This window comes from Parasteatoda tepidariorum, chromosome X2 (assembly GCF_043381705.1).
Source record: "Parasteatoda tepidariorum isolate YZ-2023 chromosome X2, CAS_Ptep_4.0, whole genome shotgun sequence".
Classification (NCBI taxonomy): Eukaryota; Metazoa; Arthropoda; class Arachnida; order Araneae; family Theridiidae; genus Parasteatoda; species Parasteatoda tepidariorum.
This window is the reverse complement of record NC_092215.1, coordinates 35,073,689-35,099,682: the sequence shown is the minus strand read 5'-3', so window position 1 is coordinate 35,099,682 and position 25,994 is coordinate 35,073,689. Positions and strand designations below refer to the sequence as shown.

Below are 25,994 nucleotides of genomic sequence, written 5' to 3'. Positions count from 1 at the left end.
CAAGCTGCTCAATTTCATAATGTAATAACATTTGTGTAATAAGCAAAGAGCTTGAAACATTCATAAAAGCAACTCCATTGCCTGCTTACCTCATTGCTCAACCAAAACTGTTCAAAAATTCCAGATGAATGGGATAGGGGCCGCTTCGCGGCCCAGGTGAACAGTAAAATCTAAACACTAGGACTAGGACCTGCCAACTCTTCCGGATTTTCCGAAAGATTTTATTTTCATATTTAAGGTGGCAGCAATACTCAGGTTATTCCAATTAACTTTTTGAATTATAATGCTAATTATAAATGAGTTTGACCACCACTACATATAAGTAATTACAATAAATATATCAAAGCATAAAAATCCTTGCGTAAACTAATTTAAACGGGATCAAAATATAAATATATTTTTGAGTCAGATTGTTTTTCGTTTATTGTTTTACAACCACTCTCAAAATCCATTCTCGGAAAGAGTGAAAGTTGGCAGGTATGCAGAAAAGTAACCATAACTTACCTCATTTGCATTCCACAACCAACACCACACAGGTCAAGACGAATGGAAAAATGACCGCAAGCTTCCACACGGTTTCTTACAGAAGTCCGATCTGACCACTATGATGATAAACCAGTTTACGAAAGAGCTATTTATTAGAAAATGTAGTAAAAATAAGAAAGTGGTAGCAAATATATGTCTAAAAACTTGTTTAATTTATGAATATGATTGGTTTGTCTTATATACTTGTCAACCACTACAGATTAAATTCTCAAATATATATCATAAATTTCTCTCAAGTACTTTTAAGATAGAATTTGCATACATGCCAACTCTTCCGGATNTTTAATTTATGAATATGATTGGTTTGTCTTACATACTTGTCAACCACTACAGATTAAATTCTCAAATATATATCATAAATTTCTCTCAAGTACTTTTAAGGTAGATTTTGGGTTCGTGCGCACAACTGGTTCACTTTTTAATTAATCTGAGCAGACTACTTTAAAAAAAAACCGTGTGGAGTCTTTATGGACGTTGGAGGCCTTTATATGTTTGTTATAATTTAGATATGGTGGTAGTCAAACTGATTTATAATAATTATTATAAGACAAAAAGTTTAATGAAATAACATGAATTTCGCTATCACTTTAAATAGGAAAATAAAATCTACCGGGAAAAACGGAAGAGTAGGTTGCTATGCACTTGCCAGCTTTTTCTCGCTCTGTGGGTGTTAGTAAAAAGATGACTGAAATATAATTGTAGGTAAAAAAAACCTTTTTTAAAAATTTGTTGGGGCTTGTGTAGGATCTCGTTTGAACTTAAACTAAGCTACTGTACAGAGTACCTATCTGCGTAAAAGTTTTATAAAAAATTTTCCAAACCAAAATTTTTTCCAACTTTTCAAAAATCTTGTCTTGTTAAACTTTTAACTACATTTACTTTTCAAAAGAATAATGTTTTACAACTGCTAGAGACTAAAATTTAAAGCAAAACTTGGTAGGCAAGATTTCATAACAGCTGAAATAAACCTATCTCTATACCTACAACTTCAATTTAAAAAAGAAAATTAAGAATGTAGTACTGATTGCATACACTGAATCAGTTATGTTTGTGGTAATCACGAATGGATAATTTCTTTGAAAAAATGAACAGAAATGAAGTAGTTCTGCTAATAATTTTTTAACTTTTTTATGGATTGCACAAATTTTAAAAACGTATTTTTACGTGAAAAAGAGCGAAAAAGTGATGTGAATATATCATAATTTTTTCTTTTAACAAGTAGACTAGCTTCGAGCTTAATCAATTAGCTATTTGAAACGAAGTGTAAGTTGGTGTTTTTGAAATCTACCACCATAATATTATGAAGACATTTAATAAATAAAGAAGAAAAAATCACCGATGTTACATTTCTCTTTTTCTGTATGTATTTTTCTCGGAGAACATAATTGTTTAAATTATGTACCTCGCAAATTTATTAAAGGATTGTGATTTGTAAACTTGCTGACGCGAGGTCCTTAAAATAAAACAGTGAAACCGTTCTGTTTTTAGTGGTAATGAAGTCATTATTTATTTTTTTTTGTCGTAAATAACTGTTCAGTAAACGTATGTTAGAATTGCTATTTTACTTTTCCCGAAAACGTGTAAGAGTGAAATGATTTTCTTATAAGTTTTTTTCTCTCAATTGGTATATATAAGCTTTCAGTCTGGATGATTCTTGACGATTATCCTTTTTTGTTTTTCAAATGTACCTGGAATATTCCAGAAGGATAAAGTAGCAAAATATTAACAAATCGTGGAAGTGGTTTCAGAGATCCATACCTACCAAATTTTAAGCATCTTGCACAAGATTTTATTTTTATATTTAAAGTGGTAGTAAAATGAATGCTTACTATATATTCCTTGCAATTATGAACTTGTATCCGCTGAATGTTTTTTTTTTGGTTACAACGCCAACTGTGAAGCAAAATGCATAATTCAAAAAGGGCTACTTTTTCTGAAGAATGCGAAATTGCAATAAAAATATTACTACTTAAGATCTCAAATTCACCCGCTCGCCACCACCAGGGGCTGGGGGGAAAGATCGAGCTTGGTATCATTGCACAGCTTTAAAAATATTGAATGTGACTATAATCATCTTTTTTGATACGGTGCATATTTTTCGAGATATTTTTAAATCCTGTATTTGTAAATTCATTGTATAGATAACTGCTTTTAATGCATTTCCATTTATACATTTTTATCACCGAAAACTGAGACTGATGACACACAATTTTTTGAACTTCGTTTGGCGTAAACGCCCACTTTTTCTATGTTTACCAATCTCAATGAAAACAGCGATGCTTCACTCTCGGAAGCTCGCACTCGAATCCAGCCGAAATGGTCAAAATCGTAAACTTTGCCTACAGACTTTTTTGCTTTTATATATTTGCTGTAATTTAGGTCAATATGCGATTTAGGTGGTAGTCAAACTGATTTATAATAATTATTTTGACTCAAAAAGTTTAATGAAATAACATGAGTTTCGCTACCACTTTAAATAGGAAAATGAAATCTACCGGGAAAAACGAAAGAGTAGGTAGCTATGCACTTGCCAGCTTTTTCTCGCTCCGTGGTGTGTTAGTAAAAAGATGACAGAAATATAATTGTAGGTAAAAAAAAATTTTTTTAAAAATTTGTTACGGCTTGTGTAGGATCTCGTTTGAACTTAAACTAAGCTACTGTACAAAGTACCTGTCTGCGTAAAAGTTTTAAAAAAAATATCAGCTTAAAAATATTTCTTAGGAATCTTAAATGTTGAGGGTATACCTCCTGGTTTAATTTTTTGATTAACTTAATTAATTTAATTTAATTTTTAAGGCTTTTAAGATAAAAAGAAAAATCGAAAATGCAATGTGAGTTTATCATAAATTTTTTTTTCATTCCGACCAAATAGACTAGTTTCCAGCTCCTTCATGTCTTCTTTAGCACTTTACAAAGGACCGACTTTTCAAAATTCTTGTCTTGTTAAACTTTTCACTACATTTACTTTTCAAATGAATAATGTCTTACAACTGCTAGAGACTAAAAGTTAAAACAAAACTTGGTAGGCAAGATTTCATAACAGCTAAAGCAAACCTAGCTCTATACCTACAACTTCTATTTAAAAAAGAAAATTAAGAATGTAGTACTGATTGCATCTATACTGAATCAGTTATGTTTGTGGTAATCAGGAATGGATAATTTCCTTGAAAAAAAGAGCAGAAACGAAGTAGTTCTGCTAATACTTTTTTAACTTCTTTATGGATTGCACAAATTTTTAAAATGTATTTTTACGCGACAGGTTTGCAATGTGTTATGATAAAAAGAGCGAAAAAGTGATGTGAAAATACCCTAATTTTTTCTTCTAACAAATAGACTAGTTTCGAGCTTAATCAATCAGTTATTTGCAACGTAGTGTAAGTTGTTGTTTTTGAAATATACCACCATAATATTATGAAGACATTTAATAAATAAAGAAGAAAAAATCGCAGATGTTGTCTCTATGTCGAGCTTGATGTTTCTTGGAGAGCATAATTGTTTAAATTATGTGCCTCGCAAATTAATTAAAGTATACCATGTAGGGTTGATATAACGCGCGGGTGTTTGAAATCCGATATCGCCAATACCACGGATATGACGCATGCGCTTTAAAGTCAAATGATACCACAATATATTGTAGGAGAAATTTCTAGCTGCCGAGAGGAGGTACCGTAAATATTACGCGCAAGCCTTTGAGTTCTTCACCCCTAAATCAATCACGTGCCATACCAATACCTCCTAGATACCATACCATACCGCCACTTCCTCGCCGCCGGTCGACCGAAGATATTGGCTAGCGGTGAGTACCGAGAGGTGCAGGCATACCGAAGTTCAATAACTCGGTATTGCCGAAGAATATACTTCCGAATATCATTACCGCGGTATCAAAGAAATACCGGTAAATGACGGTATTACGGTATATTGCCCAGGCCTAATACTATATGGATGAGAACGTTAAACTCACCCAAAGTACCACAATTTTGAGATATCTCGCCGAGAAGTATGATTTGGCGGGTAAAACTGAAGATGAAAAACTACGTGTTTCTTTATCTGAACAACAGATTATAGACTTTCGCCAAAAGTTTTTCAATTTTGTGATTGACCCAAATTATGAGAATATAAAAGAGCAGCATTTGAGGAAGACTAAGGAGGACTTGAATATGATAGAGGATTTTCTTGGGAACCGCAAATACCTGGCTGGAGATGAATTAACTTATGTTGACTTTATTGCTTTTGATACATTTGATTCTCTTATTTTGTTTCAAAAGACAATTCTTGATAGAATATCAGCCCTTAAAGTGTATCAGGAAAGAACTGAGAATCTTTCTGAAATCAAAAAGTACCGAAATTCATCAGTTTTCTACAAATGGCCAATAGTTGGGCCTTATAATGCGTGGGGAAGAACAGGAGTAATGCCTCAGTAGATGAAATCCATGCTTATTATGATTCATTTTTATATAATATATTAACTTCTATTTCGCTTACGTAAATCTTAATTCTGTTTTGTTCTAAAGTAAACGTATTTGCTGTCGTTATTTGCCAATAAAACAGTTTGTTATTGAATTAAATAATTCAAGCAATGTGTTAAATTATTATATTTCAAGGATAATATTTTTTTAGTGCTGGAAGGTAAGAAGAAAATTTCCTCGTTTTCTTTCAGGCAAAAGTTAAGAGAGCAATAAAGTAATTTTCGGTGTTTTAGTCTCGTGAAAATTTTATTCTATTTGTGTAAATTATACTAACCTATTAACACCATATTTTTGATATTGCAACGATGTGAAAAGAGCTATAACGAAAATAGTGTTTTTTCATCAATCTCTTGCATTCGAAGGGTCCTCTTTGGTACCATAAATGATTTACCACTCTGTATATTATGTTTAGTAACCTTTTTGTATAATGGTGTCTAGATGTTATATGCTAAATGTGCCAACAGTGGAATTCGCTTTGTAAACTCTTAGTGACTGCGTTCGTTTGTGCGTACGTGCCCAAATTCCAGTTTAAAAGTAATTAAGAGAAACATAACATACATATTTGAGAATTGAATCTGTGGTGGTTGGCAAGTAAATAAGCAAAACCAATCATATTCATAAATTAAACAAATTTTAAGAGATATATATTTGCTGCCACTTCCTTGTCTTTACTAGATTTACGATTAAAGGGCTGATTCGTAAACTGGTTTACTTTCATAGTGGTCTGATTGGACTAACTATTATAAACCACGTGGAGGCTTTCAGTTATAGCAGGCGTTGTTCAGCCTCGCCCTCGTAATGTAAACCTTAAAATTCCTATGCTCAAAGTAAAACACATTTTTGAAATAAATATTTTTAATCTACCACTTTTTGAAGTTGAAAGAATTTCTATAAAATGGGAAATAAAGTGAACGAAGGACGGTAGAAATCTGTAATTCGTCGTATCTTCGTGGCAAGCGTAACATTAGAAGTTATGCGAAACTTTAGAGCAATTACTTCCACCTATTTAAAACTAATATTTCTGGAATGTGGCTTGATCTTTTCAAAATAGAAAAGAGCGATAGCAAATGTGTTTCTTAATTTGTATCCTTTTAATGGACATCCATACCTGCCAAATTTCACTCTTTCTGAAAATGAATTTTCCAAGTGGAAGTAAAACAATTACCGTAAAACAATCTTACTCAATTATATATTTATATTTTGACTAGGTTAAAATTCGCTGTCGTAAAGATTAGTATGCTTTTACGTATTTGCTGTAACTATTTATATGTAGTGGTGGTCAAACTCATTTATAATTATTATTATTATTCAAAAATTTTATTGGCATGACGTGAGTTTCGGTACCACTTTAAATACAAAATTAAAATCTTCCGGAAAAACCAGAAGAGTTGGCACCTATGAACATCATTCGGGAACAAGGTAGATTTGCTTACATAATTATATTAGCAATATAAATACTTATATTTAGATCCAATGTATGCAATGTTTTTTAAGATCAAGTCTTAGGCTACAGAAAGGTATGACTTTTTAGTATAAACAAATTCATCTAACCAATTTTACCATATATGTGGACGGGAATGAATAGATTAAAAGTTTAGAACCTTATCCTATTCCTATTTTTACAATATTTTCTATTAAATGGCTCTTTCGTAAACTGGTTTACTTTCATAGTGGTCTGATTGGACTACCTATTAGAAACCACGTGGAGGCTTTCAGTTAGAGAAGGCGTTGTTCAGTCTCGCCCCCGGAATATACACTTTAAACCCTTCTGCTTCAAAGTAAGACAAATTTTTGAAATAATTATTTTGAATCTACCCCTTTTTTAAGTTGAAAGAATTTCAATAAAATGGGAAATAAAGGTTTACGAAGGATGGTTTTCTTGCATATTATGTTCGTGGGGAGCGTAACACCAAATGTTATGCGAAACTTTAGAGCATATTACTTCCACCAATTTAAATCTAACACATCTGGAATGTGTCGTAACTTTTTAGAAAAGAAAAGAGCGATAGCAAATGTGTTTCCTAATATATATTTGTTTAACCCTTTCACGCCGACTGTGACATATACGTGCCAGCATAAAACCGTATCAATCAAGGTAAAAAGATAAAACTGCTTATCAAAGTATTTCTTTAGCGGTTTATTTGTGGGTGAAGTTATAATTGCTTGATTTATTTAATTCACCATTACTTTGTTTAACCCTTTCGCGCCGACTGTCACAAATACGTGCCAGCATAAAACCGTATCAATCAGGGTAAAAAGATAAAACTGGTAATCAAAGTATTTCTTTAGCAGTTTATTTGTGGGCGGAGTTATAATTGTTTGATTTATTTAATTCACCATTACTTTGTTCAAAATAAAACTATTTAGTTATACTTTGAATTAACATTGATTATATATATGATTAAACTAACAATAATTAAAGTAAAAGCAAAGTAAGTCTGTCAAATCAGAAACGACTATATTTAAGTTACCGTTTTTTATTTAATTACTTCCTGATTCTGACTTTGTACGAATGCTTTTCTGAATCACCTGTTCCCAAGGGGTTAATGGACATCATTCGGGAACAAGGTAGATTTGCTTACATAATTATATTAGCAATGCAGATACTTATATTTAGATCCAATGTATACAAAGTCTTAGGCAACAGAAAGGTATGACTTCTTAGTATAAAAATATCCATATAACCAATTTTACCATATATGTGGACGGGAATGAATAGATTAAAAGTTTAGAACCTTATCCTATTCTTATTTTTACAAGATTTTCTATTAAAGGGCTCTTTCGTAAACTGGTTTACTTTCATAGTGGTCTGAATGGACTACCTATTAGAAACCACGCGGAGGCTCTCAGTTATAGAAGGCGTTGTTCAGCCTCGCCCTCGTAATATACACTTTAAACCCTTCTGCTTCAAAGTAAGACAAATTTTTGAAATAAATATTTTGAATCTACCACTTTTAGAAGTCGAAAGAATTTCAATAAAATGGGAAATAAAGGTTAACGACAGGTGGGGTACCTGCGTAGTTCTTCATGTTTTCGTGGCCAGTGTATACTAAGTTATGCGAAACTTAAGAGAAATTACTTCCACAAATTTAATACTAACAAATTTGGAATTGTTTCAAGAAAGAAGAGAGAGATAACAAATATGATTCTTAATTTTTATGTGTTTAACCGGCTAACGCCCAGCGTCATATATTTAGCACAGTTCCTTTTTTCAAAGACATTCACTTGTCTGCGTAAAAGTTTTAAAAAAAATTTCGCTTATTTTATAAATATCAGTTTAAAAATATTTCTAAGGAATCTTAACTGTTGAGGATATGCCTACAGGTTTAATTTTTTTTTGATTAACTTAATTTAATTGAATTTTTAAGGCTTTTAAGATAAAAAGAAAAATCGAAAAGGCAATGCGAGTTTATCATAATTCATTTTTTCATTCCGAACAAATAGACTATCTTCCAGCTCCTTCAGGTCTTCTTTAGGACATTACAAGTGACCAACTTTTCAAAAGTCTTGTCTTGTTAAACATTTAACTACAATTACTTTTCAAATGAATAATGTCTTTCAACTGGTAGAGACTAAAATTTAAAACAAAACTTGGCAGGCATGATTTCAGAACAGCTGAAGCAAACCTATCTCTATACCTACAACTTCTATTTAGAAAAGAAAATTAAGAATGTAGTACTGATTGCATCTATACTGAATCAGTTATGTTTGTGGTAATCAGGAATGGATAATTTCCTTGAAAAAAAGAGCAGAAACGAAGTAGTTCTGCTCATACTTTTTTAACTTCTTTATGGATTGCACAAATTTTTAAAACGTATTTTTACGCGACAGGTTTGCAATGTGTTATGATAAAAAGAGCGAAAAAGTGATGTGAAAATACCCTAATTTTTTCTTCTAACAAATAGACTAGCTTCGAGCTTAATCAATCAGTTATTAGCAACGTAGTGTAAGTTGCTGTTTTTGAAATATACCACCATAATATTATGAAGACATTTAATAAATAAAGAAGAAAAAAACGCAGATGTTTTCTCTATGTCGAGCTTGATGTTTCTTGGAGAGCATAATTGTTTAAATTATGTGCCTCGCAAATTAATTAAAGGGATGTGATTTGTAATCTTGTTGAGGCTAGGTACTGAAAATGAGACGGAAAAGTATTATAAAATCAGACGGTAAAACCGTTTAGTTGCATATAAGAGGAATAAGTTGTTCTGTTTATAGTGGTAATGAAGTCATTATTTACTTTTTTGTGTCGTAAATAACTGTTCTGTAAACGTATGTTGGAATTATTAAAAATCCTGGTAGTTTTTTATATTTTACTTTTCCCGGAAACGTGTAAGAGTGAAGGGATTTTCTTGCCAGTTTTTTTTCTCTCCATTGGTACATGTAAGCTTTCAGTTCTGGAAGATTTTTGACGAATATTCTTTTTTATTTCAAATGTACTTGAATATTTCAGAAGGGAAAAGTAGCAAAATATTAACAAATCGTGGAAGTGTTTTTAGAGATCCATACCAACCAACTTTTAAGCTTTTTGCGCAAGACTTTGTTTTTATATTTAAAGTGGTAGTAAGCTGAATGCTTACCATATGTTCCTTGCATTTATAAGCTTGTATCCGTCTAATTTATTTTGTTTACATCGCCAACTGTGAAGCAAAATGCATAATTCTACTATTCAAAAAGGGTTACCTTTTCTGAAGAATGCGAATCTGCAATAAAAATATTCCTACTTAAGATCTCAAATTCCCTCCCCCCTTGCCACCATCAGGGGCAGGGGGGAAAAATGGAGCTTCGTATCAATGGACAGCTTTAAAAATATTGAACGTGACAATAATCTTCTTTTTTGATACGGTGTATATCTTTCGAGATATTTTTAAAACCTGTATCTGTAAATTCATTGTATAGTTAACTTCTCTTAATATATTTCCCTTTATACATTTTTATCATCGAAGAAAATTTAAAAACAGAAAAGCGGCTCTAATTGCGGAACTAAAATTAACGAAACTAAAAATTGAAAGGAAAAAATTAATAGTGAAAATTATTAATAACGCTGGGAAATAAATTTTCTGCTGCATTTATGCACGTACTTGATTTTATTTAATTTTGGTCTGGATACTGTAATCTGAAATCATTCTTGTTCGGAAAGCTACAGACTTTTTTCAAAATTATGTTTTCAGTTTAGTTTATTTTTCGTTTGAAGTTTATGAAGAACGTACAGGTTTATGTGCATACATATACACTCGTTTTCTCTTTTGAAAATAATGCTTAAGACAAAAAATATATGACCTGAATCTATCACCTTGTATACTGAAACGTATTATCGCCTTCTTCCTACCATTTCTTAAGTAGCAGCGAAGTGGGGACGTAGCATTCACAGGAGGGAATTTAAAAAATCCTGGTTAGGAATGTATTTATTATTAAATTGCATAAAACACGTGACTTGTAGTGAGAATCCAATAGTATTTTTGAAGTTAGCAAAGCGAAAGTATCTAAGATCCGTTCAAAAATCTAATGCAGAAAAAAATGATCCCCTGTGTAATTAATAATCATTTACAAATATGAAGAAAATATGCGTAAACATCTGCTGTTTCTAAATAATTTTTCTCCTTATAATTTGAAGCATTTTCTTTTAAAATTTTTGTTTCTTTTAGCCTGTCTATTCACTTTTTAGTCTCAGATAACTTATTCTTTCGAGGACTTTAGAGCTCTGATACGATTTAAAACAATTAAGAAAGGAAGCAAAATATAATGGTTTTCATAACAAATACGCCCTTAAAATAATTCTGTAGATTTCCCATTTGACCGGCAATGCTCGATTTAAAAAGATTCATCATGGTTAAGCCTGTGTTTGGTTATTGGAAATATCGTGGTCTTTGTGAATCTATAAGATATTTATTGTACTATAAAAATGCAGATTTTGAAGATTTTAGAATTCCTCGAGACAGCACTACTTGGGAAGGAATAAAATATATTCTTGGTCTGGATTTCCCAAATTTGCCATACCCTCGAAATATACACTTTAAATCCTTCTGCTTCAAAATATGACACATTTTTGATTCAAATATTTTGAATCTACCACTTTTTCAAGTTGAAAGAATTTCAATAATATGGGGAATAAAGGTTTACGAAGGATGGTTTTCTTTCATATTGCAGAGATGCCAACTGCTCCGAACACGCCAAAATAATTTAAAAAACGGTAAATAACTTCAAAGTATATTCTGCAAATATTTGACAATTTTTGCTTACTTTTTAAAAGGTATAGCCAGGGATGCCAACTTGCTCCGCTTTGTGAAATAGTATTTTCTATTGGTAACGAAATTTAAGTTACTTTCAGTTTAGTATTTTCCTTTTTAAGTAATTTTGTCACCACTACATAACAAAAATTATAAGTATCATATGAAGTGCAACATTATAACATTCATCTACAGGCTACTCTATTAAAAAGTAAGCGTAATTATCCTTTTTTAACGAATTTTACTATATAATTTGATACCACTTTATTAAAAATATTTCAGAAAGCGGAGCAGTTGGCATCCCTGTATAGCATGCCGTAAGTACTTTAGAGTGGTGAATGATATAAGCCAACGAATTATTTAGAAATAGTGGTGGATAAAAATCTACTCAATTGAAATTATTAACCCTTTCGCGCCGACTGTCACAAATACGTGACAGCATAAAACCGTATCAATCAGGGTAAAAAGATAAAACTGGTAATCAAAGTAATTCTTTAACAGTTTATTTGTGGGCGGAGTTATAATTGTTTGATTTATTTAATTCACCATTACTTTGTTCAAAATAAAACTATTTAGTTATACTTTGAATTAACATTGATTATATATATGATTAAACTAACAATAGTTAAAGTAAAAGCAAAGTAAGTCTGTCAAATTAGCAACGACTACATTGAAGTTACCGTTTTTTATTTAATTACAACTTGATTCTGATTTTGTACGAATGCTTTTCTGAATCACCCGTCCCCAAGGGGTTAAACGAAGAATCACAATTGATAAACTAACACAATAAAATATTTATTTTCTGTCCGGAGCAAGTTGGCATCTCTGATATTGTGCTCGTGGCGAACGTAACACCAAAAGTTATGCGAAACTTTAGAGCAATTACTTCCACCAATTCAAAACTAACATATATGGAATGTGTCATCTTTTTAAAAAAGAAAAGAGCGATAACAAATGTGTTTCTTAATTTGTATTTGTTTAACCCTTTCGCGCCGACTGTCACAAATACGTGCCAGCATAAAACCGTATCAATCAGAGTAAAAAGATAAAACTGGTTATCAAAGTATTTTTTTAGCAGTTTATTTGTGGGTGGAGTTATAATTGCTTTATTTATTTAATTCACCATTACTTTGTTCAAAATAAAACTATTTAGTAATACTTTGAATTCACATTGATCATATATATGATTAAATTAACAATAATTAAAGTAAAAGCAAAGTAAGTCTGTCAAATCAGAAACGACTGCATTTAAGTTACCGTTTTTTATTTAATTACATCCTGATTCTGATTTTGTACGAATGCTTTTCTGAATCACCCGTCCCCAAGGGGTTAATGGACATCATTCGGGAACAAGGTAGCTTTACTTACATAATTATATTAGCAATGCAGATACTTATATTTAGATCCAATGTATACAATGTTTTTTAAGATAAAGTCTTAGGCAACAGAAAGGTTTGACTTCTTAGTATAAACAAATCCATATAACCAATTTTACCATATATGTGGACGGGAATGAATAGATTAAAAGTTTGGAACCTTATCCTATTCTTATTTTCACTAGATTTTCTATTAAATGGTTCTTTCGTAAGCTGGTTTACTTTCATAGTGGTTTGATTGAACTACCTATTAGAAACCACGCGGAGGCTTTCAGTTGTAGAAGGCGTTGTTCAGCCTCGCCCTTGTAATATACACTTTAAACCCTTCTACTTCAAATTAAGACAAATTTTTGAAATAAATATTTTGAATCTACCACTGTTAGAAGTTGAAAGAATTTCAATAAAATGGAAAATAAAGGTTAACGTAAGGTGGTAGGCTAATGGAGTGACAGACACCGAGGAGGGACCAGCTCAAGCCTTGCTAGAGACAAGACGTGTTTTTCTCTGCTCCGCAATTACGCCGTATCACCGAACTGCCCGCGGCGGAAAAGTTTTCCCTTCCGGCCGCATGCCAGCATCAGACTTATATGAGACATCTTCGATCGTCAAAAGGTTTTTACCGGCCAGATCTATGAACTACGCACTTTACTCAAAGTTTCTTCTAGAACAAACTACTGATATCGTGGAACTTCGTAAGCTGCGAGATTCCATTGGAGAGATTTCTACCTCAACACCAAGTAGATATTACAACGAACTCTTTAACGCAGCGGTGTCCGCAATTCAAACTGTTGAGTCGAGTCAAAAGAAGCCAACTGCCTCAACTACAATGGAGACAACTATCACTGAGACAGCGGAAATCCCTGTGACCATCCCAGAAAGTAGTGTTACTAATGAAATAGAGACTGAGCCCGTTTCCGAGCACAGTGTTCCGAATAATATCACAACTCCTTCCAGTAAAGATTTGAATATGGATATAGACGAAGAGACATCAGCCTCTGAACCTGAGATCCAAAATAGAAACAACAAAGAGCCACCAGCTAAAAAGAGAAAGAAGAGGAAGAAAAAGTCTGCCGCAGCTACAGAAAATGTTGACCCATCCATGACCCAGAAAAGCTGCACTCCTCCGGAATCTCTTTTCATGCCGGAGCCCACCCCTATTACTGCATCAGAACCTACGGAGGAGACTACCAACAAAGCCACAGAGCCTTCCACTTCAGTAGAAAAAGCTCAGCCAGTTAAAAATGCTAAAGTCCTCATCCGTGGCCTTCCTGATGATTTTAGTACAGATGAAATATCCCTTGAATTAGGGAAGCGGAACATTGAAATCCTGAAAATAGTCCAGTTTAAGAAGAAAGTGGGTGAAGCCTTTAGGCCCCTCCCCCTGTACCTCATCGTTATGCCAATGCTAGCCAATCACGAGATGATCTACCATATTGAGAGCATCAAGCAGATCCCGATCAGCATAGAGAAATACCACGGCGGCCGGCGGCCGCTGCAGTGTTTTCGATGTCAGAGTTTCGGCCACACCCAACGTTCCTGCTCCTCCAGCCCAAGATGCATGAAATGTGCCGAAGGGCACTATTCATTCCAGTGCAGAAAGAGCCGAGACTCCCCAGCTAAATGCTGCAACTGCATGCAAAGCCACACCTCAAATTTCACTGGGTGCGAGGCCCGCCCCAGTCGAAAGAGGAAAACGACCAAGGACACGCCTACTTCTACAGCCCACAGACTTTTTAGCCTCATCAGTGAACTTAAAAATTTGCTGAAGGACCAAGACGTGCTGCATCTTCTCACAACTTTAATCCAGGGGAATTTCCCATACAACTGATGTACTACTGAATCAACTCATGCCTCACCTCATCATGGACTTATTATCTGATCCTAACTTAGAACTTTGAACTGTATATGACCTCTAGACTAAATCCCAAAACAGTATAGATGAATCGGTTAGAAGAGCTTCGCGCTTAACACCAAGATTCCACTCATATCAATCAATCATAACGTAAGGTGGGGTACCTGCATAGTTCTTCATATGTTCGTGGCCAGCGTATCATTAAAAGTTATACGAAACTTAAGAGAAGTTGCTTCCACAAATTTAATACTAACAAATTTGGAATTGTTTCAAGAAAGAAGAGAGAGATAACAAATGTGATTCTTAATTTTTATGTGTTTAACCGGTTAACGCCCAGCGTCATATATTTAGCACAGCTCCTTTCTTCAAAGACATTCACTTGTCTGCGTAAAAGTTTTATAAAAAATTTCGCTTATTTTATAAATATCAGTTTAAAAATATTTCTTAGGAATTTTAAATGTTGATTAACTTAATTAATTTAATTGAATTTTTAAGGCTTTTAAGATAAAAAGAAAAATCGAAAATGCAACGCGAGTTATCATAAATTTTTTTTTCATTCCGAACAAATAGACTATCTTCCAGCTCCTTCAGGTCTTCTTTAGCACATTACAAATGACCAACTTTTCAAAAGTCTTGTCTTGTTAAACATTTAACTACATTTACTTTTCAAAACAATAATGTTTTACAACTGCTAGAGACTAAAATTTGAAGCAAAACTTAATAGGCAAGATTTCATAACAGCTCAAGCAAACCTATCTCTATACCTACAACTTCTATTTAAAAAGGAAAATTAAGAATGTAGTACTGATTGCATTTATACTTTATGCTTGTGGTAATCACAAATGGATAATTTCCTTGAAAAAAAGAACAGAAACGAAGTAGTTCTGCTAATACTTTTTTAACTTCTTTATGGATTACACAAATTTTTAAAACGTATTTTTACGCGACAGGTTTGCAATGTGTTATGATAAAAAGAGCGAAAAAGTGATGTCAATATATCATAATTTTTTCTTCTAACAAATAGACTAGCTTCGAGCTTAATTAATCAGTTATTTGAAACGTAGTGTAAGTTGGTGTTTTTAAAATCTACCACCGTAATATTAAGAAGACAGTTAATAAATAAAGAAGATGTGCCAGTTTTCTCTAGCAATATGGATGTTTCTCGGACAGCATGATTTTTTAAATTATGCGTCTCGCAAATTAATAAAAAGGATTGCGATTTGTACACTTGTTGAGGCTAGGTCCTGAAAATAAGACGGGAAAGTATTGGAGAGTCGAACGGTAAAACCGTTTAGTTGCATATACGTGGAATAAGTTGTTCTGTTTATAATATCAGACCTGCCAATTTTTAATCCCTTCCATTATCATTTTTCCCAGTGGTATTAAAATTGAATTAAAACTTCAACTTTAAGCAAACAAATACGTTGTATTTGAAAAAAATTAGGTTGACAACCATGATAGCAGAGATGCCAACTGCTCCGGACAAGCTAACATAATTAAAAAAAACGGTAAGTAACTACAAACTAAATTTTGCAAATATTTGACTATTTTTGCTTGCTTTTTAAAAGGTATAGCATGACAATAGCATTATAAAGTAGTGAATTATATAAGCCTACGAATTATTTAGAAATAGTGGTGAATAAAAATTTACTAAATTGAATTTATTAAACCAAGAATCACGATTGATAAACTACCACTTTAAAATATATATTTGCTGCCCGGAGCAAGTTGGCATCTCTGTGATAGTAACGCATATTAATATATAAGCTTAATTTTTGTAAGAATAGTGGTGATCAAAATCATTTAAAAATTAAATTTATAAAAGAAAAAATAGTATATATTTACTCCCACTTTAAATATGAAAATAAAATCTCCCGCAAAATGCGGGAGAATTGGCAGGTATGATAATATTAATGAAGTCATTATTTATTTTTTTGTGTCGTAAATAACTGTTCTGTAAACGTATGTTAGAATTGTTAAAAAAACTGGTGGTCATTGATATTTTACTTTTCCCGAAAACGTGTAAGAGTGAAATTATTTTCTTACCAGTTTTTTTTCTCTCCATTGGTAGATATAAGCTCTCAGTCTGGATGATTCTAGACGAATATTCTCTTTTATTTCTAATGTACCTGCAATATTCCAGAAGGGAAAAATAGCAACGTATCATACCCTCCAACTTATGAGGATTTTGAAAATAATTCTTTCTAGTGGCAGCGAATCAAAGTAGAAATTTTTAAAGCAAATGGATCTCTCATAAAACTTTTATCAGAACTTAAGAATCTAGCCATATGGCCTGCACTTTTATAAGTAATAGTGGACAAGTTACGCTAAAATAATTTTTTTTTAAATATTAAGACATTAATTTTGCTACCGTCTGAAAAGAAGATTTTTGAAACTACGGAAATTCCGTAGCAGTTGGAGGGTATGGCCAACGTATTAACAAATCGTGCAAGTGTTTTTAGAGATTCCTACCTGCCAACTTTTACGTATTGTTCGGAAGATTTTATATTTAAAGTGGTAGTAAAATGCATGCTTACTCCTTATTCCTTGCATTTATAAACTTGTATCCGTTTAATTTTCTTCGCCTACTACTCCAACTGTGAAGCATAATGCATAATTCTAATATTCAAAAAGTTTTACTTTTTCTGAAGTATGCAAATCTGCAATAAAATATTCCTACTTAAGATCTCAAATTCACCCCCTCGCCACCACCAGGGGCTGGGGGGAAAGATCGAGCTTGGTATCATTGCACAGCTTTACAAATATTGAATGTTACTATAATCATCTTTTTTGATACGGTGTATATTTTTCGAGATATTTTTAAATCCTGAATTTGTAAATTCATTGTATAGTTAACTTCTCTTAATACATTTCCATTTATACATTTTTATCACCGAAAAAAATGTAAAAACAGAAAGTGGCTCAAATTACGGAACCAAACTTAACGAAACTAAAAATTGAAGAGAAAAAATTAATAATGAACATTATTAACAATGCTGGGAAACAATTTTTTTTTTGCATTTAAGCACGTACTTGATTTTATTTAATTTAGATCTGGAGATTTTATTCTAAAATTATTTTTGTTCGGAAAGTCAACAGATTGTTACAAAATTATGTTTTCAGTTTATTTTATTTTTCGTTTGAGGTTTATGAAGAACGTACAGGTTTATGTGCAGACATATACACTCGTTTGCTCTTTTGAAAATAATGCCTAAGACCAAAAATATATGACCTGAATGTATCACCTTGTATACTGAAACGTATTATCGTCTTCTTCCTACCATTTCTTAAGTAGCAGCGAAGTGGGGACGTAGCATTCACAGGAGGGAATTTTAAAAAATCCTGGTTAAGAATGTATTATTAAATTGCATAAAACACGTGACCTGTAGTGAGGATCCAATAGTATTTTTGAAGTTAGCAAAGCGAAAATATCTAAGATTCGTTCAAAAATCTTATGCAGCAAAAAATGACCCCCTGTGTAATTAATAATCATTTACAAATATGAAGAAAATATGCGTAAGAAAATATGCGAAGAAAATATGCGCTGTTTCTAAATAATTTTTCTCCTTATAATTTGAAGCATTTTCTTTTTAAATTTTTGTTTCTTTTAGCATATCTATTCACTTTTTATTCTTAGATAATTTATTCTTTCGAGGACTTTAGAGCTCTGATACGATTTAAAACAATTAAGAAAGGAAGAAAAAGATAATGGTTTTCATAAAAAATACGCCCTTAAAATAATTCTGTAGATTTCCCATTTGACTGACAAAGCTCGATTTCAAAAGATTCATCATGGTTAAGCCTGTGTTTGGTTATTGGAAATATCGTGGTCTTTGTGAACCTATAAGATATTTATTGTACTATAAAAATGTTGATTTTGAAGATTTTAGAATTCCTCGAGACGGAACTACTTGGGAAGGAATAAAATATAATCTTGGTCTGGATTTCCCAAATTTGCCATACTATATTGATGAGAACGTAAAACTCACCCAAAGTACCACAATTTTGAGATATCTCGCCACGAAGTATGATTTGGCTGGTAAAACTGAAGAAGAAAAACTACGTGTTTCTTTGGCTGAACAGCAGATTATAGACTTTCGCCAAAAATTTTTCAATTTTGTGATTGACCCAAATTATGAGAATATAAAAGAGCAGTATTTAAAGAAGACTAAGGAGGACTTGAATATGATTGCGGATTTTCTTGGGGATCGAAAGTACCTCGCTGGAGAAGAATTAACTTATGTTGACTTTATTGCTTTTGATATATTTGATTCTCATATTTTGTTTCAAAAGACAATTCTTGATAGAATATCACCCCTTAAAGTGTTTCAAGAAACAATTGAGAATCTTCCTGAAGTCAAAAAGTACCGAAATTCATCAACTTTCTGCAAATGGCCAATAGTTGGTCCTTATAATGCATGGGGAGGAGCAGGTGAAATGCCTCAGTAGATGAAATCCGTGCTTATTATGATTCAATTTTATATTATATATTAACTGCTATTTCGCTTACGTAAATCTTAATTCTGCTTTGTTCTAAAGTAAACGTATTTGCTGTCGTTATTTGTCAGTAAAGCAGTTTATTATTGAATTAAATAATTCAAGCAATGTGTTCAATTATTATATTTTAAGGATAATATTTTTTTAGTGCTGGAAGGTAAGAAGAAAATTTCCTCGTTTTCTTTCAGGCGCAAGTTAAGAGAGCAATAAAGTAAGTAATTTTCGGTGTTTTTGTCTTGTGAAGATTTTATTCTATTTGTGTAAATTATACTTACCTATTAACACCATACTTTTGATATTGAAACGATGTGAAAAGAGCTATAATGAAAATAGTGTTGCTTCATTAACCCGTTTTGTCTCGAATTTATATTATATAAATGGTACAAAAAGTGGTTTTATGGAAAAAGTGGTATAAAAATTATCGAAATTAATTGGTTCTTCCACTCTTAGGGCATTCAAAAAGTCTTTGATATATCAAAAAGTACTTGCTCCTTATAATTCTAGATCTAATCAGAAATAACTAAATCATTGTGGTATCTGAGGATCTTTTAATTCTCTCAGATAAATGAAAATGCTGAAAAAAGTTTCCCACCACAGTGACAGAGATGCCAACTTGCTCCGGACAGCAAATATATATTTTAAAGTGGTAGTTTATCAATTATAATTCTTGGTTAAATAAATTCAATTGAGTAGATTTTTATCCACCACTATTTCTAAATTATTCCACTAATTCGTAGGCTTATATAATTCACCACTTTATAGAACTTATGTCCTGCTATACCCTTTAAAAAGCAAGCAAAAGTAGTCCAATATTTACAAAATTTACTTTGTAGTTTTTACCGTTTTTTTTTTATTAATTTGGCGTGTCCGGAGCAGTTGGCATCTCTGCAGTGAATGTCTTTGAAAAAAGGAACTGTCCTATATATGGGACACTGGGCGTTAACCTGTTAATCTCTTGCATTCGAAAGTCCTCTTTGGCACCATAAATGATTTACCACTCTGAATATTACGTTTAGAAACCTTTTTGTGTAATGGTGTCTAGGTGTTATATGCTAAATGAGCCAACAGTGGAATTTGCTGTGTAAACTCTTAGTAACTGCGTTCGCTTGCGCGTATGTACCCAAGTTCTATTTTAAAAGTAATTAAGAGAAACGTAACTTACATATTTGAGAATTGAATCTTTAGTGGTTGACAAGTAAATAAAAAAAACCAATCATATTCATAAATTAAAAAAAAATTTAGAGATATATTTGCTGCCACTTCCTTGTTTTTACTAGATTTTTTATTTAAACGGCTCTTTCGTAAACTGGTTTACTTTCACAGTGGTCTGATTGGACTAACTATTAGAAACCACGTGGAGGCTTTCAGTTATAGGAGGCGTTGTTCAGCCTCGCCCTCGTAATATACACCTTAAACCCCTCTGCTCAAAGTAAGACTAATTTTTGAAATAAATATTTACCACTTTTCAAGGTGAAAGAATGTCTATAAAAAGGGAAATAAAGGTTAACGAAGGGCTGTTTTCGTCTGTAATTCGGCGTATGTTCGTGGCAAGAGTAACATTAAAAGTTATGCGAAACTTTAGAGCAATTACCTCCACCTATTTAAAACTAATATACCTGGAATGTGGCTTGATCTTTTCAAAAAAGAAAAGAGTGATAGCAAATGTGTTTCTTAATTTGTATCTGCTTAATGGACATCCATACCTGCCAACTTTCACTCTTTCTGAGAATGAATTTTCCAAGTGGTAGAAAAACAATTACCGAAAAACAATCTTACTCACAAATATATTTATATTTTGACTGGGTTAAAATTCGCTGTCGTAAAAACGAACGAACGATCTGGATTTGTTGAGGTACCTGCCCGCGTTAGCAGGTACCTGACCGCCTCATCTGTAGATATGCCCTAAGGCAACGATGACTATTGGCATTTAAAAAAGTAGAGTAGTAATTTCCACATGAGGGCTATGGACGTCTTTGAAGAACAGGTAGGGCTTGGAGGAGATCTCTGGGTCTATGGTTGGTCAGCAAGCAGAGATCGGAGTAGTTTCGTGAAATCTGGATCTTTGAGAAGCTGCTGTATTTCCTTAAATAACAGCAGGAATCTGGTGGCTTTATCTGTGGCTTTGGTGGACTGGGTGGGTCTTCTTCTTGGTTTTCTTTTGGGTCTTGCACCGCAGCCCGAAAAACAGGCTGGGTGCTCACCAAGGCAGTTTGCACACATCGCCGGCTCGCTCATTGATTTTGTACAAGTGTACGTGTAATGTGCATTGGCACACTTCATACAAGAAGGCTCAGCTGTGCAGGACTTCTGTGTATGGCCGAACTTCTGACATTGGTAGCATTGAATTTCGTGACGCCCGCCACGAAATTTTTCGATCTTAACTGGAGAATTTAGCAGTCGCTTGATGCTGAAGAATACTCGGTGTCTTCCGCTGTCTGGTAGAATGACTAGGTCGAGGGGGAGGGGCTTGAGTTCCTGGCCACACCTCTTCCTCAGCTGCTCAAATCTGATTGCCGTTGTTCTAAGTCCATAAGTTCTTTTTCGAGATCTGCGATCTCGATTTCTGAGCTAAGTCCTCGGACGAGGGCTTTCAAATTTCTACTGGTGGTTTGTAGAAATTCCATCTGTTCACTATTTTCCGCAGGAGTCTCGACGATTGCCGGGGCTGCAGTACTAGTAGATTCGGGTGTGGGTTCTTCCACTGTAGGTGTGGAGGCAATCTTTGTCTCAGGGCGAATAGGTTCGCTGTCTGTTTCGGATTCAGTGCATTTTTGTGTCGCCGGGTTGACACTGCTCTTCTTCCTTTTCTTTTTCCTCTTGTTCTGTTTTACAGCAGTTGAGTCAGTCTCTCGGATGGTAGGTGAGACTGTCTTTTCTGTGTCGTCGGGAATCATCTCTGGTACTGTAGTCTCCATGTCTGTATTAGTTGGGTCTGTCACTGGGTCGGCAGTACAGATTGACTCCTCTGCGTCAGTAGCTACAACTAGGGTAGGCTCTTCTGGAATAGTTGGAGTAGCAACAGTAGTTGTTGTCGGGATGACAATTGAGTCCTTAAGAGCTTCCAATGCTTCAATGCAGTAAATCCACTCATAATGGGCCGGATATAGCTGGTGGTTGTTGGGAAATTTATTGATCAACATTGAAGATTCATCGGAGCATTCTTGATAAATTTGAATTTGTCGATCGATTTCTTTAATATCCACTCTTCCATCCTTGGGATAAAATCCGTTGGCATATAACTTCATTCTTACCCGCTCTTTAATAGCTTCGTGATCTATGGCCGGTTTGCGAGAGGGTCGGTAATCCTTCCCTCCGCGTCCGAATCGTTGAGCTGACATTAAAACAGAGCTCGGTCACAACACAACCTTACTCAAGCAGGGTCAGTGAACGAATCGCTGTCGTAAAGATTAGTATGCTTTTATATATTTGCTGTAATTATTTATATGTAGTGGTGGTCAAACTCATTTATAATTATTATTCTAATTCAAAAATTTTAACAGCATGACATGAGTTTCGGTACCACTTTAAATACAAAATTAAAATCTTCCTGGAACACCGCAAGAGTTGGCAGCTATAGACATCATTCGGGAACAAGGTAGCTTTGCTTACATAATTATATTAGCAATATGGATACTTATATTTAGATCCAATGTATGCAATGTTTTTTAAGATAAAGTTTTAGGCAACAGAAAGGCATGACTTCTTAGTATAAACGAATCCCTATAACCAATTTTACCATATATGTGGACGGGAATGAATAGATTAAAAGTTTAGAACCTTATCCTATTCTTTTTTTTTACAGGATTTTCTATTAAATGGCTCTTTCGTAAACTGGTTTACTTTCATAGTGGTCTGATTGAACTACCTATTAGAAGCCACGTAAAGGCTTTCAGTTATAGGAGGCGTTGTTCAGCCTCGCCCTCGTAATATACAACTTAAACCCCTCTGCTCAAAGTAAGACAAATTTTTGAAATAAATATTTTGAATCTACCACTTTTTGAAGTTGAAAGAATTTCAATAAAGTGGGAAATAAAGGCTAACGAAGGATATCTTTTCTTGTTAATGCTTTATATATTCGTGGCAAGCGTAACTTTAAAAGTTATGTGAAACTTTACAGCAATTACTTCCACCAACTTAAAACTAACATATCTGGAATGTGTTTTAATCTTTTTAAAAAAGAAATAAGCGATAAAAAATGTGTTTCTTAATTTGTATTTGTTTAATCGACATCATTCGGGAACAAGGTAGCTTTGCTTACATAATAATATTAGCTGTGTAGATACTTATATTTAGATCCAATGTATACAATGTTTTTTAAGATAAAGTCTTAGGCAATAAAAAGGTATGACTTCTTAGTATAACCAAATCCATGTAACCAATTTTACCATATATGTGGGCGGGAATGAATAGATTAAAAGTTTAGAACCTAATCCTATTCTTATTTTTACTAGATTTTCTATTAAATGGTTCTTTCGTAAACTGGTTTACTTTCATAGTGGTCTGATTGAACTACCTATTAGAAACCACGTGGAGGCTTTCACATACCTGCTAACTCTTCCGGTTTTTCCGAAAGATTTTAATTTTGTATTTAAAGTGATACCGAAACTCGCGTCATGTCATTAAAATTTTTGAATTATAATAATAATCATAAAAGAGTTTGACCACCACTACGTTTAAATAATTACAACAAATATATAAAAGCATACTAATCTTAACTACAGCGAAATTTGTTCGCAGGGTCCGATCCAGGGGAGCCAGAGATCTGTAAGCCTAAGAATAGTGAGCAACCCGGCACGAGCGGTGACTTGCCGGGACGGCTGGGTCACTATATTAACAATAACACCAATGGTTTCTTGCTACCTAGAATACCCCATGTATTATAATGTAAATAATTTTGTATCTATTCAAGTAATTTGTAAATAATTTTGTACATAGTTTATCTTGACTTTAATATTTTTTGCTTATTAATGTTATTCATCCTGTAAATAATTAATTAATTAACTGTGCTAGTGCTTGTATTTAGATTTATCTCTTAAATGGAGTCTCTCCAAACCTTTTTTCACTCAATCATATCATTGTACCTTATTCAATTTATGACTACCTAATCTATGCCTATTAAATTTAGATGAATCAGTTAGCGGCGCTTCGCGCCGAATACTGAGTTACTATACATTTCCAACATTAACGACAGCGACTTTTAACTTAGTCAAAATATAAATATGTTTTTGAGTAAGATTGTTTTTCGGTAAATGTTTTACTACCACTTGGAAAATTCATTCTCAGAAAGAGTGAAAGTTGGCAGGTAGGCTTTCAGTTATAGAAGGCATTGTTCGCCCTCGTAATGTACACCTTAAACCCCTCTGCTCAAAGTAAGACAAATTTTTGAAATAAATATTTTGAATCTACCACTATTTGAAGTTGAAAGAATTTCAATAAAATGGGAAATAAAGGTTAACGAAGGGTGGTTATTTGTCATACTTCATCATATGATCGGGGCTAGCGTAACATTAAAAGTTATGCGAAACTTTAGAGCAATTACTTTCACCAATTTACTACTGACACATTTGGAATGCGGTGTAATTGATTCAAAAAAGAAAAGAGCGATAAAAAAGGTGATTTTAATTTTTATTTGTTTAACACGTTCACGCCGGGTGCTGCGCCTGAGAGAGAAAATACTGGTAGAAGAACTATTTCAATATTTGATAATATTCGGGAGGAGTTAATCCATTCTCAACACTAACAATTCACTATAAGGAAATTTATCACGACAAAGAAGCAATTCAATATAAAAATTGCATCGGTTAAAAACAATTGGTAGTTATGGAGTTTTATTATTCCCGGAAAAAAACTAAAAAACGAAATTTATTTGTTACCAGTTTTTACTCCGGTGCTCCGCCCGATGAGACAATCTAGCGTGACCCACCGGTGGGTCACCCCGGCGTGAACGGGTTAATGGATATCATTCAGGAACAAGGTAGCTTTGCTTACATAAATATATTAACAATATAGATACTTATATTTAGTTCCAATGTATACAATGTTTTTGAAGATAAAGTCTTAGACATAGCTGCCAACTCTTCCGGTTTTCCCGGAAGATTTTATTTTCATATTTAAAGTGCTAGCGAAATTCATGTTATTTTACTAAACTTGTTGAATTATAATAATAATCTGAAATCAGTTTGACCACTACTATATATGAATAATTACAACAAATATATAAAAGCATATTAGTCCATACGATAGCGAATTTCAACCTGATTAAAATATAAATATATTTTTGAGGAAGATAGTTTTTCGGTAATTGTTTTACTACCACTTGGAAAATCCATTCTCGAAAAGAGTGAATGTTGGCAGGTATGGTCTTAGGGTACAGAAAGGTAAGACTTCTTAGTATGAACACAAATCCATATAACCCATTTTACCATATATGTGGACGGGAATGAATAGATGAAAAGTTGAGAACCTTATCTTATTCTTATGTTTACTAGATTTTCTATTAAATGGCTCTTTCATTAACTGGTTTACCTTCATAGTGGTCTGATCGGACTTCATAGTGGAGAAGCCGTGTGGAGGATTTAAGTTATAGGAATCGTTGGTTTAACCCGTTTTGTTTTGACTTTATATATTATTATTATTATCTCGTGGTGGCACTTTTGTCGTTGTTGTTTCTAATGCGACTTGCCTATACCAGCAAGCCTGCTTGATGAAACCAAGCGATCTTAAGACACAGGGAGCGTTTCTTATAATTTAGTGGCGCAATCTATGGCTAAGAATATGTCTTAAGCCACACACACGACACAGTCCGTTTATAGGGTGGGCCCATTCATACATACATTAATTCATCCACAGATGACAATTTTGACCGAAAAGCGTGCTTGCAACGTCAATATAAATTTCCTTTCAGTACCACCACGGAAAAGCTTCTTCGAAGAACGTAAAAGTAGAGAGATATGTATGTTTACAATGTCATTTTACACTGGGAAAAATTGTTTTCGGAAAGATTATAAGTTTGCAAGTATGGTATATGCAA

At 33.3% G+C, this 25,994-nt stretch overlaps 1 protein-coding gene and 1 long non-coding RNA gene across 2 annotated transcripts in view; one reads left to right on the top strand and one right to left on the bottom strand.

Annotated features, from left to right (window-relative positions):
• Window positions 1-25,994, bottom strand: part of LOC139427292 (uncharacterized) — a 297,439-nt gene that overhangs the window by 26,507 nt on the left and 244,938 nt on the right. The window lies entirely within an intron of this gene.
• On the top strand, window positions 18,201-19,072 carry LOC107453413 (glutathione S-transferase class-mu 26 kDa isozyme 47-like). Its single transcript, XM_016070247.3, has one exon. The coding sequence runs from the start codon at window positions 18,260-18,262 to the stop codon at window positions 18,914-18,916; it is 657 nt and encodes a 218-aa protein (XP_015925733.2). The 5' UTR covers window positions 18,201-18,259; the 3' UTR covers window positions 18,917-19,072.